This window comes from Oncorhynchus clarkii, chromosome 22 (genome assembly GCF_045791955.1).
Source record: "Oncorhynchus clarkii lewisi isolate Uvic-CL-2024 chromosome 22, UVic_Ocla_1.0, whole genome shotgun sequence".
NCBI classification, from domain to species: Eukaryota; Metazoa; Chordata; class Actinopteri; order Salmoniformes; family Salmonidae; genus Oncorhynchus; species Oncorhynchus clarkii.
The window spans coordinates 24,195,988-24,210,707 of record NC_092168.1 but is presented as its reverse complement, the minus strand read 5'-3'; the positions used below and the strand labels follow the sequence as shown (position 1 = coordinate 24,210,707).

General features: G+C 43.6%; 1 protein-coding gene across 3 annotated transcripts; it reads right to left on the bottom strand.

Annotated features, from left to right (window-relative positions):
* Positions 1-306: 306 nt before the first annotated feature.
* LOC139380665 (serine/threonine-protein kinase SIK2-like) lies at positions 307-13,859 on the bottom strand. Of its 3 annotated transcripts, none has more exons than XM_071123576.1 (11): positions 13,576-13,859; positions 12,733-12,944; positions 12,414-12,530; positions 8,460-8,523; positions 8,130-8,291; positions 7,695-7,819; positions 7,007-7,130; positions 6,585-6,811; positions 4,079-4,772; positions 3,760-3,955; positions 307-3,649 (listed from the first exon to the last, which is right to left on the bottom strand). In XM_071123576.1, the coding sequence occupies exons 2-11, from the start codon at positions 12,883-12,885 to the stop codon at positions 3,091-3,093; spliced, it is 2,421 nt and encodes an 806-aa protein (XP_070979677.1). In that variant the 5' UTR covers positions 12,886-12,944; positions 13,576-13,859; the 3' UTR covers positions 307-3,090. The 3 variants fall into 3 exon arrangements, with proteins under 3 accessions (XP_070979677.1, XP_070979679.1, XP_070979678.1); XM_071123578.1 differs by having other exon boundaries at positions 12,733-12,902; positions 13,576-13,848; XM_071123577.1 differs by having other exon boundaries at positions 12,733-12,940; positions 13,576-13,842.
* Between the last annotated feature and the right edge of the window lie 861 nt (positions 13,860-14,720).

The following is a 14,720-nucleotide window of genomic DNA, read 5'->3' as shown; positions in this document are numbered from 1 at the left end:
ATGCCATTAGTCAATGGCGAATTGGGTTAAGGTTATATATCACACGTCAATGGTTTTAGACGGCGGGATAATAATGATTTAAATGGTTTCACTGTGAAGAGTCCGTCTAAGTGTCTGACTACCTCAGGAGGTTGTCAGGAAGATCTGATCACAGTCAAATCACAATGCTTCCTTTAATCTTCTACACTGTCTAAAAATGTGGGCAAAATCAGATTGTTGGACAAGATTAGGGCAAAGCATGCACGTTAGAAACAGGTATACACAGGGCTTAAGACATTTACACAGAATTACGACCAACAACTGGAATTCATGTTTATTCATGTTTTAATCAAATAAATTAGCCACACAAATAAACAATCTTTGTTTTCATATAACATTCATACAAACACACACACACAGTCAAGTACAAAATCAGGAAAATCATAAAACATATTTCTTCATATCCAACATTTTACCAAAAAGGACATCTTACAGATAGATGTGTCGAAAAGGTTATTTTGTTTTTCAATAGTTTGGTCAAACTAAGTTTGTGAAGAGTTTTCTGAACCAACAGGAGAAACTAAACATATTTCAGAAATGAGATATATTCATTGTAAAGTGAAATGCAGTATTTTTTTCTTCAATACAGAAAAAGTAGCAAATCTGGGTCTTATGGGCCCACCTGTTTTCTCTTTGTGCTGATTGGACAAAAAAAAGGGTTACTCTGATCATAGGGGGTTTGTTCTGAAGAAGGCACAAGCACTGTTGGTGAGTGTAATCAAGCAAAATATAATGTAATTTAGAAATATTAACACTGCTTATTTCAGAGAGAAATCAATCAAACCACTTTTAAGCTTCAGGCTTCCAACACTTTTCCCCTTCAACATGTTCAAAAGAAGATCCCTTCACAGATATGGTCAAACTAACCAAAATAACAAAGGTGCATTGCTATCATGGTGTAAACAGCTGAAGTAAATGGTGTTGTTTCAAACACATTCTCTAAAAATAAATAGGCCTAACACATACACCCAAGTGCGTTGTATTAACCTCTAGCTAGCGACCTCTACCACCTACGGCCAATCCATTGAAAAACGCACATTGCAGCAAAAATAATTGTAGTGCTACAAATTGTTTTCCATTTATTTTCTTATTTTCTTAGAAAATACAAAAACAAATACAGTCATGGTCCTGGAACCCAACTGCTCGGGGAATTTTCAACACATTCGCATCTTGTGGCAGAAGCAGCTTGCTCATAGCAGGAGCCACACAGAGTACACCATGAAAGCACTAGCTAGCTAGCATTTTGAGTTGCTGGAAAGTAAGTAGGGCTTCTTTCTCTTACTCTGCTCTCTCTTTGGCTTATCTCTAGTTCTGCCATTGTACAATGGCAGAGGCAACTGTGACGTCAAGAGGAAAAGCACTATGAAATGGTTTGGGTCCTTTCTTTTACATCTATTCATATCAATGTTCATGTTCAAAAAAACAGAAGCGTTCAGGTTCCTGATCTACTCAGCTAGCGCCCTCCAAAGGTTTTAAAACCTCTTACAATCATACACAAATGAAAAAATGTACTAATAAAAACAAGGAAATCGAATAAATGCCAGCAGGCAGGTAATGTACAATCCTGTCTGATCTTCATTTCTCATTTCCTCTGCATTTCAATGTGAAATATTGCATTATAGTCCCAAAGTCTTTGTTCTGGCTATGTGAAAGCAGTACAGCATATAGCCTACACACAGCCTATACATCAAGTGGAAAGTAAAGTGGTTAAAGCCACTTCCTCTGATAGGGAATGACATCATGCTTAAACTGTAGGTCTTCAGGATCTTAAGCTTAGACAACGTTTCCACATTTTTGGGACTTGGTTACCTGAGAAGGTAGTGATAAAACAGCAGAATAGCATGATTGAGGATTCCTCACCAAAAGGACGTAACAACAGAGACAATATGATTAGAAAGTAACCATATATAAATATAAATTATAAATTGAAATCAACCTTTTTGTAAGGCACACACACACACACACACACACACACACACACACACACACACACACACACACACACACACACACACACAAACACACACACACACACACACACACACTGCTTGCTAATAGCAATACCTATTGTGCTTTAGACACTCAGCAAGTATATTTTTTATTCAGTTTTGGCTGATCAAGAATTACCAGGTTTTATCTTCTTCTGAGGTAAAAGCAGCATTAGCTCAGCTAGAATCTTGCACAAACAAATCACAGTTTGTCAAATCACTGTAGCATTGTGTTCAAAGAAAGTTTGAAGATGAAAATTGTTCTGATGCTGCATGCTTGTAGGATTGCCACAAAGTAATAACTTATCCAAAAGGCAAATGAAGTAAAAACTAAAATAAAGTAAAAAACAATGACATGTAATAAAAGTCTCTGAGCAAAACTGAAAAAGCATCAAAAAACAAAACCAGGAAGACTAGATCCTCCTGTTTTCAAACAAACAAAAAAACGGAAAAAACTGTTGAAATAGTTCTTACATTACCTCGTCTGGTTCATTGATACCACTCCTCATTGTCTTTTCAAGATGAGTCCTTCACACACCCCTCCAGAAAAGGAGATGGGTGAGTTGGGGAGAAAGGACAGGTACAGTGTTGCGTTGAGGTGGTCCCAGACCTTTATTGCTTCTCTGGGGATCCGACAAGAACTCAAGACTCACCTCTCCAGAGTTTTGTTATTGCTTAATTGTCAGCTTATGTGATCACACACAGATACACACACCTAGATGTGAGTGTTTGTATGTTGTTCAACAGAATCTAGATTTGTCACTTTCATCATTTCTTTTTTTATCTGTCCATTCTATGCTCAGTTTTTCATTTAGCTCTCCCCAATAGTTCTCTTTTCACACTTAGGACATTTTGTTCTGTCGTCCTATCATCTTCTCATCATCTGATGATCTGTGAGCAACTCCACAGCTCAAAGTTCTGTTCCCACTGTCAAAAAGTGCTCACCCTTCCTGTCCATCATTGATGACATCACCATGACATTTTTACTCTGGTTGCCATACGGAACAAGTACTCTGGTCTAGTAGGAATTTGTTGTTTCCTGTTTCTCCTTTCTTTCTTTCCATTACTTCACCATCACACAGCTGCTCAGCTGCCCACCCAGGCTCAGCTCCTGCATCTCTGACTCTTTTCCGGAGGCTGAATCCAGGCTCCACATCCCCTGCCTGGCCACAAGGGGTAAGGGGCCCTGGGTGAAGGCCTGGTTCTGGGCCTGGGCCTGGGGTTGGTAGTGTAGGTTGGTCTGGGGATGGAGGCTGGGTTGCTGGCTGATGTGAAGGCGAGCCTCGAGGAGGTAAGCAGCGGAGGCCACAGGGGAGAGGAAGGTAGAGGAGGCGCAGTAGGAGGATGATGATGAGGAGCAGGAGGAAGAGGAGCCATAGGAGGAGGAAGATGACTCCAAAGGCTGCTGCCAGAAGGCGTGCTGGAGAGCCAGGAGACTCTGGTGTGGGGAAAGGGGGTGTTGATGTTCCCCCTGGGGGAGGGAGGAGGCGGAGGTGTCAAACAGGGTTGAGGTGGCATAAACGGATGTGGGGGAGGGGGGCTGCTGCTGGGACAGGAAGAGCAGAGGGTTCTGGGTAGATGCTGACTGAGGAGCCTGGGGCTGGTGCTGGATCTGGAGCATTCTGTAAATAGAGACGGAGAGGAGGGGTTAGAATTTCACTTACTGTGACTATGTGGTTGTGATTATATTTATGTGCAGGTGTGTGTGTCTCTGTGTGTGTCTCCATCTTACCTTTGCTGTTGCAGAACTTCCTCTAGCATGCTGCGGTGCTCATTGATGGTGGGACCTATTGATCCCCGGCTGCCACGGCTACTGTGGTCGGAGGTCAGAGGGCAGATCTGCCTTGCCAGACCATTGATCTTATTCAGACCCAGAAGACCCTTAGTGCGAGTGTTCTTCCTCAGCTGTTGACGGAAGGCTTTCAGACCTGGGGAGGCGCACAGAGAGGGGATGGGTTAAATTCTGTTGGGCCTGATACATTTCCTTGTAGTGATGATGATGTGAATGATACATACTGTATGTAATGGTTATAAACTAACATCCCCCATACCTTGTGTTAGGGAGGTGTCAGAGGCTCTGCGGCCCTCCTGGAAGCTGGAAGCTTGGGCCTGGGGGAGGAGATGAGAGGAGAGGGCCAGCTGGGTACCGGCAGAGACCAGTGCCCTGGGGCCAGTCCCAGAGGCTGGCATGGCTGACAGCCCCCCCACAGGAGGGTGCAGGGCAGGGATGGGAGTGGACAAGGACTTCAAACAGCTGTCAGACGATGCACCATCGGAGAGGCTGACCACGATGCAGGGGGGGTTGCACTGGTAGAAGTGAGGGGAGACCTCGGCCAGGGTGTGTCGCCGGGAGGTGGTGGTGGGCAGGACGAGGGGTGAGCAGGTGTGTGTGACCTCCTCACTGATGCTGGTCTCCAGCAGGCTGTTGGGGGAGATGGAGCGGTTACACAGCAGTCGGTTCAGACTGGCTTCCACCGGGAACGCCACACGTTGGAACAATGCACCGTGGTCATATTCCATCTCCGGTTGCATGGGAGGGGTGGTCTTGCACTGAATGGGGTAGGCCGAAGTTCTGAAGCTGTCCTCCATGATGACCTCTGGGGTACCGGAGTCAGAGGTGTCCCTGGGTTTCTGGGTCCAGGGTCCACACTGGCGACTGAGCTGCAAGGCCCGGTGCTCCCTGTCCCTCTCCAACAACAGATAGTAGATGGCTGAGAAGTGGTTGTAGCTGCTGCTCAGCAGAGACTGGGGGAAAAGACAAGAGCTGTGTTTGAATACTCATACTAACATACTGTATACTACATACTTAATGAGTATATACTACATACTATGTACTATTAGTTCATTTTAGTATACTGTAAACTAACGCTATTCTTTCTGAGCTTACTAGCGCTTTGTCTGTCTATCAGAAGTTGATGCTGTTGCTATGCAACCTCTTGCTAGCTTGTGAGCATAACAAATTACTAGCTAGACATTTTACGACTTCGGGTGTGTTATTAAATTCAATTTGGAGTACCAGAGTGCACTCAGAGCGTTGTCTGATTGTTCATTTGTAAATGCCAGGCAGTTTCACTGAACGCTCTGGCCGAGGAGTAGGGTTGATACTAACTTGCTAGCTACTTCCAGACACAAATGAGAGAACTCCTCACTCTGACCATTTTACTCTCCCTAGCAGAGCTGGTTGGGCTGTTTTCATGTTATCCAGAGTGTTGGTGACTGTAACTGTGCTGCTGGCAACAATATAATTATGATTATTTACCGATGTTTACTGACACCGGCCATATTCAACAGGTGTTGAGTGTTCATAAATTCATCAGTTATTCTGCGCTCTGGCACAGGTACACTCAGAGGAGAGTGCTCTGAAATCAGAGTAGATAGCCAGAGAGAATTTACGAATGCACCTGAATGTCTATTAAGAACGCACAGCGACTATACCACTAAGAACAACGGAAATAATCAAGTTAATAAACGTTGGGTAGTTAGTTAAATAGCATATAGTTAATATACTGGCAAGTTCAATGTATTAGTAGCCAAAAAAACGTTAGCTAGCTAGCTAACATACCGGTACATACTGCTGTAATGATATGCTATGCAGTTCATAAGGATAGCGTAGCTAAGAAATTGTCAGCCAACATAACATGTAAGGTATCTTAACATTTGTCATAATTAGTTAAAGCAATGAATTTGTATCCGCTCTCGTTGGACTCCGGCTGCATATTATCCGACATTTTCTTCAAATCTGAAAACCAATTTCTGAAGAATTGCATTATGGGCCCTAAAAGCACGGAAATAGTGTCCACTGCTCGTATACTTCGTATTTTGGCGAATGTAGTACGACATCCGAGAACTTTTGGAATACTAACTATATCCATACTATGACCAATATGCATAATATATACTTAATTTACATCACAAATACTACGTGTGGCTAGTAGTAGTGTGGCTAGTATGAGTATTCCAACACAGCTAAGGACATGTTAGTCAGCCATTTTGGTTCAAAGGGTGTCATAATAAAGGACTGTTTCTCTCGCTCTCTATTTCTGTCAGACAGGAAACGCACACGGACACACACGCTCTGCGCCCATCACTCTGCACTCACTCAGTCTGATCTACTGAGAGACTGCTTTTGGAGCTCGTCTCCTCAGCTCAGTGTCAGCCTCTAAAAGCCGATGTCAGTTATCCCCCTAATTCTCCCTACAAAACGAGTAGTAAGCCCACCAGGCGTACAGAGATCCAGGGTGGGTTTGACTGTGGTGCCTGCCTGGGAGGCAGCATAACATACCACCTACTCTACTGCCAGACATTACTAACTGTCTCACAGCCCCACCACTTTCAACCCAGTACCGAACCCCATTAGCTTTCTCTACAGTGTACTTCAAATACTGTATTTCTAGGACACTAGTGATACTCTGTATAAACGACGATATAACCTATAACCTGTAATCTATATAACAACACAGCTCCCCTCACTCCTTACCCTCCTCTAATCCTCCTTCCATGACGATAACACCAATCAACCAATCAGCCAATTAACACATCAACCAATCTACCACTCACCTCGATGGTCCTCTGGCGGTCGATGCCCAGGCTTTGCATGATGCCCAGGACGGGCTCGCTGTAGTCCCCCAGGTTGGAGTTGTAGTCTGTGAGGGGCAGTGCCATACTGAGGGTCTGGTGAAGAGCTGTGGGGTCAGCCAGCAACCAGCGGTGCTGCTTGATCTGGGCCACGCTGATCCTCTTGGCTGGGTCTACCACCAGCATCCTACGGATCAGGTTCTCACAGTCTGGGGGGAAAAGAGTGGTAGGGAGGGAGAGAGAGGGAGGATGGAAGGAGGGAGGTAGAAGGGAAAGCAAGGTCATTCTCCGATGCTAGAGCATGTGATTTAATGTAATATAAACCAGCCATTTCATCAGTAAATGTATCAATCCCAATTACACTATGACATATGTCACTGTGTTGTTGCCATGGTGATGCATACCTTGAGACATGTAGAAGGGGATTCTGAAGCGCCCCTCTGTGACTCTCTGTCTGAGGGCGGGAAGGCTGGGCCCGTCGAACGGAAGGGATCCGCACACGAGAACGTACAGAACCACACCCAAACTCTGTAGAGAGATAGACCAGGAGAACGTCAACAAATGGTCTCTCCCATTACTTCTGTTTTCATTCATTTTACATGAAAAGAGTAGAACTTGGTTTCAAAACGCTTTGTTTATTGTCATGAATTTTGCCCTGGTGGCAGAACTGAGTGATTTCAGCTAGATAGGCCAGCTGCAAAGTCAAAATTGGCAAAACCATAAAACATGTATGAAAACTAAAAAGAGCTTTTTGGTCTTTATTTATGATTAGGGTTAGGCATTAGGATTAGCAGTGTGGTTAAGGTTAAGGGTAGGGTTACATGCTGACTAGACCGGGCACGCGGGTGAGTCCACCATCACACGCATGTTGATTTTGTCCATCCACACCAGATGCAATCAGGACACGCAGGTTGAAATATGAAAACGTACTCTGAAGTGAGGTTTAAAATCAGATCTTATGACTCTGTGGCTGTGCCAGCTAGTGACCACTCTGCAGAGCTGTCTCCAAGGCAAGATTCATGACAATAAATGCCAACCTGCGTTCAAAACATGGGTAGCCATGTTGTGTGCGGTTTCCCTGTGAGCCTTTACCCAGATATCCAACTGTGGCCCTTCGTACTCCTTCCCCTCAAACACCTCGGGTGCTGCATAGGGGGGGCTGCCGCACCACGTAGACAGGGGCTCGCCTGAGTTGTAGAAGTTTCCAAATCCAAAGTCTGAATGGGAAGGAGAGAGAGATCGACTAATGATTATTTGTGTTGCTGTGTGTGTGCGTGTGTGTGTGTGTGTGTGTTTTTTGACGACAGACTGTCACACTGGTTCTTTGTGGCATCAGATCAGCCCTGCTCTTATTCTACTATTTTACCATGAAGAACCATCTAATTATTGGCAGTTGACACTTCATTAGCACCAACCCAGTGATGCATGGCTTCTCTTTAGTAGAGACATTTAGCAGTCTGAATATCAGTAGGGAACCATCAAGGACAGAGGGTAGTCTGCTATCTGTTATCTCCCACACAGACTCACCGGCCAGTTTGACGTTCATATTGGTGTCCAGCAGCAGGTTCTCAGTCTTGAGGTCACGGTGAACGATGTGGTGCCTGTGGCAGTAGTCCACCGCCATCAGGATCTGCCAGAACTTCTTCCGTGCCTCATCCTCGCTCATGCGCCCGTTTGAGGTCAAGTAGTCTAGAGGAAAAGAGGGAGAGAAGAAGAGAGTTTAGATTCAGAGAACTAAATAAGGACTGTAAATACTGGGTAAGAGAGGACCTTGATATCTATTTGAGCCCTTTATTATGTCAAATGAAACAGCCCAACACAGTTTACAACAAAGGGGATAATGAATTTAATCCTCACCGAACATCTCTCCATTTTTGGCATATTCTGTCACAATATACAGCATATCTTTAGTCTCCATAACCTAAGAGGAATACAAAACAGAGACAATGGAAAGAGGTTAGCAAGAAGTAGGCTACGCACAATTGCAGTGATTACGTGAGGAAAGAGGTCTTTCCACTGTAAAGGCTGCTGTAAGTGTTTTAGCAGAGGCAGGACTGGGCACTGGGGATGTTTTCTGGACACCTTATCTTTCCCCTGACCACACTTCCTCTCATTCTCACACACACACACACACACACACACGACACGCTGACTTTCCATGATATGCACTGTTGCATAACAGAGCTGACAGGCACTTCCTGCATGCTCTTTGTTTATAGGATATGAACACAGAAATAGTTCAAACCAGTATTCAAATCAAATCAAACTTTATTTGCCACATTCGCCGAATACAACAAGTGTAGACTTTACAGTGAAATGCTTTACTTACAAGCCCTTAACCAACAGTGCAGTTCAAGAAGAAGAACATATTTACCAAGTAGACTAAAATAAAAAGTAGTCATAAAAAGTAACACAATAAGAATAACAATAATGAGGCTATATACAGGGGGCACTGGTACCGAGTCAGTGTGCATGTACAGGCTAGTTGAGGTAATCTCTACATGTAGGTGGGGGAGAAGTGACTATGTATAGGTAACAAACTAACAGTGAGTAGCAACAGTGTACAAGGGGAGGGGGGGTCAATGTAAATTGAACGGTGGTGATTTTTATGAATTGTTCAGCAGTCTAATGGCTTGGTGGTAGAAGCTGTTGAGGAGCATTTTGGTCCTAGACTTCGCGCTCCGGTACTGCTTGCCGTGCAGGAGTAGAAAGAAAAGTCTATAACTTGGATGACTGGAGTCTCTGACAATTTTATGGGCTTTCCTCTGACACCGCCTATTATATAGGTCCTGGATGGCAGGAAGTTTGGCCCCAGTGATGTACTGGGCCGTTCGCCCTACCCTCTGAAGTGCCTTACGGTCAGATAACGAGTAGTTGCCATACCAGTCGGTGATGCAACCGGTCAGGATGCTCTCGATAGTGGAGCTGTAGAACCTTTTGAGGATCTACAGCTGCGCCATCAAGAGCATACTGACCAGTATTCCCACTAATACTGTGTTGTCTGCCATCAGTTTTCAACAGAAACCAAATCTCTTTCCTTCTGGGAAAGGAAGAGAAATGTTCAGACACAAAGGACGAGCTTGTGTACCGAGAACCCATCACCAACGCAAATACAAAAAGAAAAAGAAGGAAAGACAAAATGTCCCAGCACCTTCCTGGAACTCCCGGAAACTTCCCAGGGCCAGGAGAGCCCTCGGGACCAAACATTGTGGAAGTGTTGTGTCACTACCACTTCTGAAGAAAATACTGATATTCATCACTGCCAGGACTCAATAAACCAACACCTAAAGCTATGTCACACATTTTATAGCCTCATTTCATTTCCAACCCAGTTTCTCTTTCACGTTTCTAACTCTATAAGAGACAGTGAGGTGTTGGGCAGCAGTCATTTTTATGGCGGCACAGAGGCTCCCATACAGGGAGTAATTTATAGTCTTTATCTGAGAGAGATGATAACCACCCTGTGTCCCTCTCACCTAGAGGTGCTGCTGATGTCATACAGGCTTCCAGAGAAGAAGTCTAAGCACGTTAAGGGCCCTCATACTGGCCCCTGAAGAGTGGTGTGTGGGGGAGTGTGTGAATGAGAGAGCGAGAGAGACAGACAGAAATCGAGAGAGAGTGCGAGAGAGAGAGAGAGAGAGAGAGAGAGAGAGAGAGAGAGAGAGAGAGAAAGAGGCTGTGATGATCTTCAGAAATGCAGAAAAAAGGGACATTTTGTTCACATAAGATGGAAACTGCAGCTTATTTAAAGGTCAAGGATCAACACTTAGGTGTTATTCGTGAGGCTTTCCCCCTCTCCTCTTCTAGCTACTTTCTCTCCTCGACTAGTCATGCGGTACAGTCTGCTCGTAATTCACTGTTCTGTTTTCGGTTATTGGAAGAGGAGGATGATAAGGAGAGGATGTGACCTCTGGATCACACGATCGCCTTCACTGCACTACACCTCCCCCTCAGTGGGCAGATGATGGGGTGTGAAAGAGAAAAGGGTTTCCCTCGGGTCATAGAAACCTGCTCTAACCTTCATCAAACAGCTAGCACCTGACATGCTCAAACCTCACTGTTTCCCAGAGAGAGAGGGAGAGAGTGAGAGAGAGAGACTTGTGTTTATTTCACTTGCTTTGGTAATGTAAACATATGTTTCCCATGCACATAAAGCCCCTTAAATTGAAATGAGAGCGAGAGAGATCTACAGAGAGAGAGAGAGAGAGAGCGAGATATATACTGTATATATAGAGATATATATATATAAATATATATAGATATATATAGATATATATATATATAGAGAGAGAGAGAAATATATATATATATATATAGAGAGAGATAGATATATAGAGAGATATATAGAGATTATATATATATATATATATATAGGGATAGATAGATATAGAGATATATATAGAGATATATAGAGATATAGATATGTATAGATATATATGTATATATATAGAGATATATATAGAAATATATATATAGAGAGATATATAGAGATATATATATATAGAGAGAGAGATCTGTGTCTCTTTAGGGGGACTATCCCTCTGTATTAATCTGCTCACAGTGGCTCATCTGACATAGAGATTAACTGAGGAATCGTCCTCTGGAAAACATATGACTTGCCTGACTCAGGCTTTCCTGTCTCACTCAAGGCGTGCGAGTGGGGTCGCATTGGGTGCTGTGTGTGTGTACTTTGTGTGTGTGTGTGTGTAAGGGCATCTGCACAAAAGTGTCAGGCCCGCTGAGGGAAAAAGTGGACTTGTGGTAGCGTCATTAGGGGCCGAGCAGCAGTAGTGCTTGGCGGGGCCACCTTTACGAGAGGAACAGAAACATTGCACTTGACTACCATAGACGCTAATTGAGCTTGACACTCAGACCTACAGAGACTGACTCATCCAATCAATTCTCTTTCCTTCCCTCTGTCATCAACTCACCAAAGAGAAAGAGAGGTCAAAAAGGATTGAATTAATATGTGTACTTATGTTTCACAGCAACGTGTCCTAAGAGTCAGCAGCTAGCTTTAAGATGAAGACACACACACTCCATGACAATAGTACAGCTGCAGCGCTGTGATAGCCAAGACGATATACCACAAACCCTGATGTATCATAACACACACTGAGTCCTTACGTTCTCTCCATCTAATCCCACAATTCCATCCCTCTCTTCCTTGCCACCACACCTCCATCCCTACTCCCTCTACCTCTCTTCCTTGCCACCACACCTCCATCCCTACTCCCTCTACCTCTCTTCCTTGCCACCACACCTCCATCCCTACTCCCTCTACCTCTCTTCCTTGCCACCACACCTCCATCCCTACTCCCTCTACCTCTCTTCCTTGCCACCACACCTCCATCCCTACTCCCTCTACCTCTCTTCCTTGCCACCAAACCTCCATCCCTACTCCCTCTACCTCTCTTCCTTGCCACCACACCTCCATCCCTACTCCCTCTACCTCTCTTCCTTGCCACCACACCTCCATCCCTACTCCCTCTACCTCTCTTCCTTGCCACCACACCTCCATCCCTACTCCCTCTACCTCTCTTGTTTATTCTGCCTGTGTTTGTCCTCAGCACCCGCTCAGCCTGTGTCTCTCTCTGTGGATACGTAGCCAAACACATGGACCAGTCACTCAGCTGTATCCATGCAGGATACAGTGTAGGTCAACACACCCAAAAGAACACACACACACACACACACACACACACACACACACACACACACACACACACACACACACACACACACACACACACACACACACACACACATCCAATAACAATGTAACCATATTATAATAGACAGCACACACACCTGGTAGAGTTTGATGATATGGGGGTGGTTCAGCAGCTTCATGATCTGGACCTCTCTGTAGATCTTCTCTAGGTTGGATGGGTTTAGTCTGGTCTTGTCAATGATCTTTATGGCCACCTGGCAGTGGACAACCAACCAAAAAAGCAAACTGTAAACACACGGGTATGTAGGTCTACTTTATCTTAGACAAATGCCATATGAGAGGCTGATATGATTCTATCAATTAAAAAAATAATACAAATGAGTTATGTTTGTGTGATTTTGAAAGGAATAAAATATGACATGAAAGCATTGTTAATGAAAGAGCAGGGATGCTAACCTGTGTTTTGGTGACTTTGTGCCTTGCCAGTTTGACCACAGCGAAGTTTCCTTTCCCCAGTGTGCGGATGATCTCGTAGAAGCCGACCTGTAGAGGCCTTCCATGAGTATGGTTGGGCTGGGACCCCGGGCTTCTCTCCGTTACGATCACCATGATGCCACACTGATTAACTATTCCAAAGGATAGGATTCAAATTGTGTGTAGTTGGCTATCTGCGACGCAAAATACAAAATTGTAAATATCAAATGCACATAAGCCTATGCGTAATGACATTATTAATTTTGTTTTTATTATTGTAGGCCTATTATTAGTGTGTTATCAAATGCATTACATTATCAGTGTATTATTATAACGAATGATAATAACGTTATAATTATAGTCCTAATCATTAGGCTACACATTTAGCTAGGCGTAGCCTATTCGTGCTCATCAACAATTAAGATTCTGAATTAACATTTGCATTGCACCATGATGACGCAGAAAATTATTAAATATAGACCACATCCCTTCACATCTGTACAATCTTGCACTAAATGTAATTATCCTACTGAACTAAACATATAGCTTATTCATTATATTTGATAAGCGCCGGATTCAAGCTATAAACATGCCCAAATGTGAGAAGTCAATGTATAATGTAGGCCTTTATAACACAACACACAATTGTTATGTGTTAAATTAAAAGTTAAATGACAGCAAGGCGCATATAGGCTGCCTAAATCTGAGACTAATTTTAAAAAAACTATAAAAAAAAACGATCATTATACATTTCCATTATAAAACTACAATGAACTGTCAGCCAGTTTTTTTCCAAACAATCATAAGAGCATTGCAGTGTCTTACCGTTTTGGATGTCGGTAACGTTACACCTCTCACATTTCAATCGGTTGTCATAGGCAGGTACAAGTCATTCCATAAGGATATTACGACAAAAAAAATACGAGAAAAGTATAATAAAACAACATATAACTTTTTAATTGTCTTTCTTTTAACGAAATATGTACAGAAATGTACAGCACAGTGTGCCAGTCGTGCCAGTAAGAGCTATTTACAGGGTGACTTGGCAGGTCATATAATCGGCTCTTGCACTGCCCTGCTCCGTCTGCATGTGAGCTCCTATGGAATGCGGACATCCACAGTGTTCAAGGGGGAAACTCCTCCTCCCATAACAAATTGACAACATTTCAATGACGTCACACCCGCGTCAGAGCTTCGAGTGGGGCGCGAGGCCGGGCGCGAGCGCAAAGCTGAAGTTGCTGAGCAACCGTGCGGCTTGGCGCGCGGTGACGCGGTGCGGATGGGGAGGTTGCTTAGAGACGAGGACGGTGACGTCAGTACTGGAGATGTATCACCACGTGATGTTTCCTCCCAAGCTGCTGATGTAATGCAGAGCTTGAGTTGGCACTCGCTCATCACGGCGTTTATGTGCGCTCCCTCGACTTTCAAGTTGCCTTTCCTCTCCTTACTTCCGCGGAAAAAGTTAAACCAAAAATGGTTCTGAACCTTTTTGTTGTTGTTGCACACATCATGCAATTATATTCTATATTATAATTATATTACTAAACTGAACAAAAAGTAGAAGGAACTGTATTACTGAACTAAGAGAAACAATATAAAGTATGATGGAGTACTTTAAATGAAATTGTGGGCAGAAAGACTAATTCAACTCTTTCATTGAATCAGAAGGCTCATTCAGCACAAAACCTTTTGATATTGGCAATTATTTGAATGGCTATTTCATTGGCAAAGTGGGCAAACTCAGACATGAAATGCCAACAACAATCTGTGAGCCACCATATTCATGCATAAAATTGCTAATAATGAAAGAAAAACATTGTAATTTTGAAATATGCAAAGTTAGTACAGGAGAGGTGGAAAAATTATTGCAGTCCATCAATTTTTATTTTTGTATTTATTTCACCTTTATTTAACCAGGTAGGCCAGTTGAGAACAAGTTCTCATTTACAACTGCGACCTGGCCAAGATAA

Coding starts and splice junctions, on each gene's coding strand:
- LOC139380665 (XM_071123576.1), bottom strand. CDS start 12,885: ATGGTGATCGTAACGGAGAGAAGCCCGGGGTCCCAGCCCAACCATACT. Junction 12,531..12,732: donor ACAAAGTCACCAAAACACAG/GTTAGCATCCCT, acceptor GTCCACTGCCAG/GTGGCCATAAAGATCATTGA. Junction 4,773..6,584: donor ACCGCCAGAGGACCATCGAG/GTGAGTGGTAGA, acceptor CTTTTCCCCCAG/TCTCTGCTGAGCAGCAGCTA.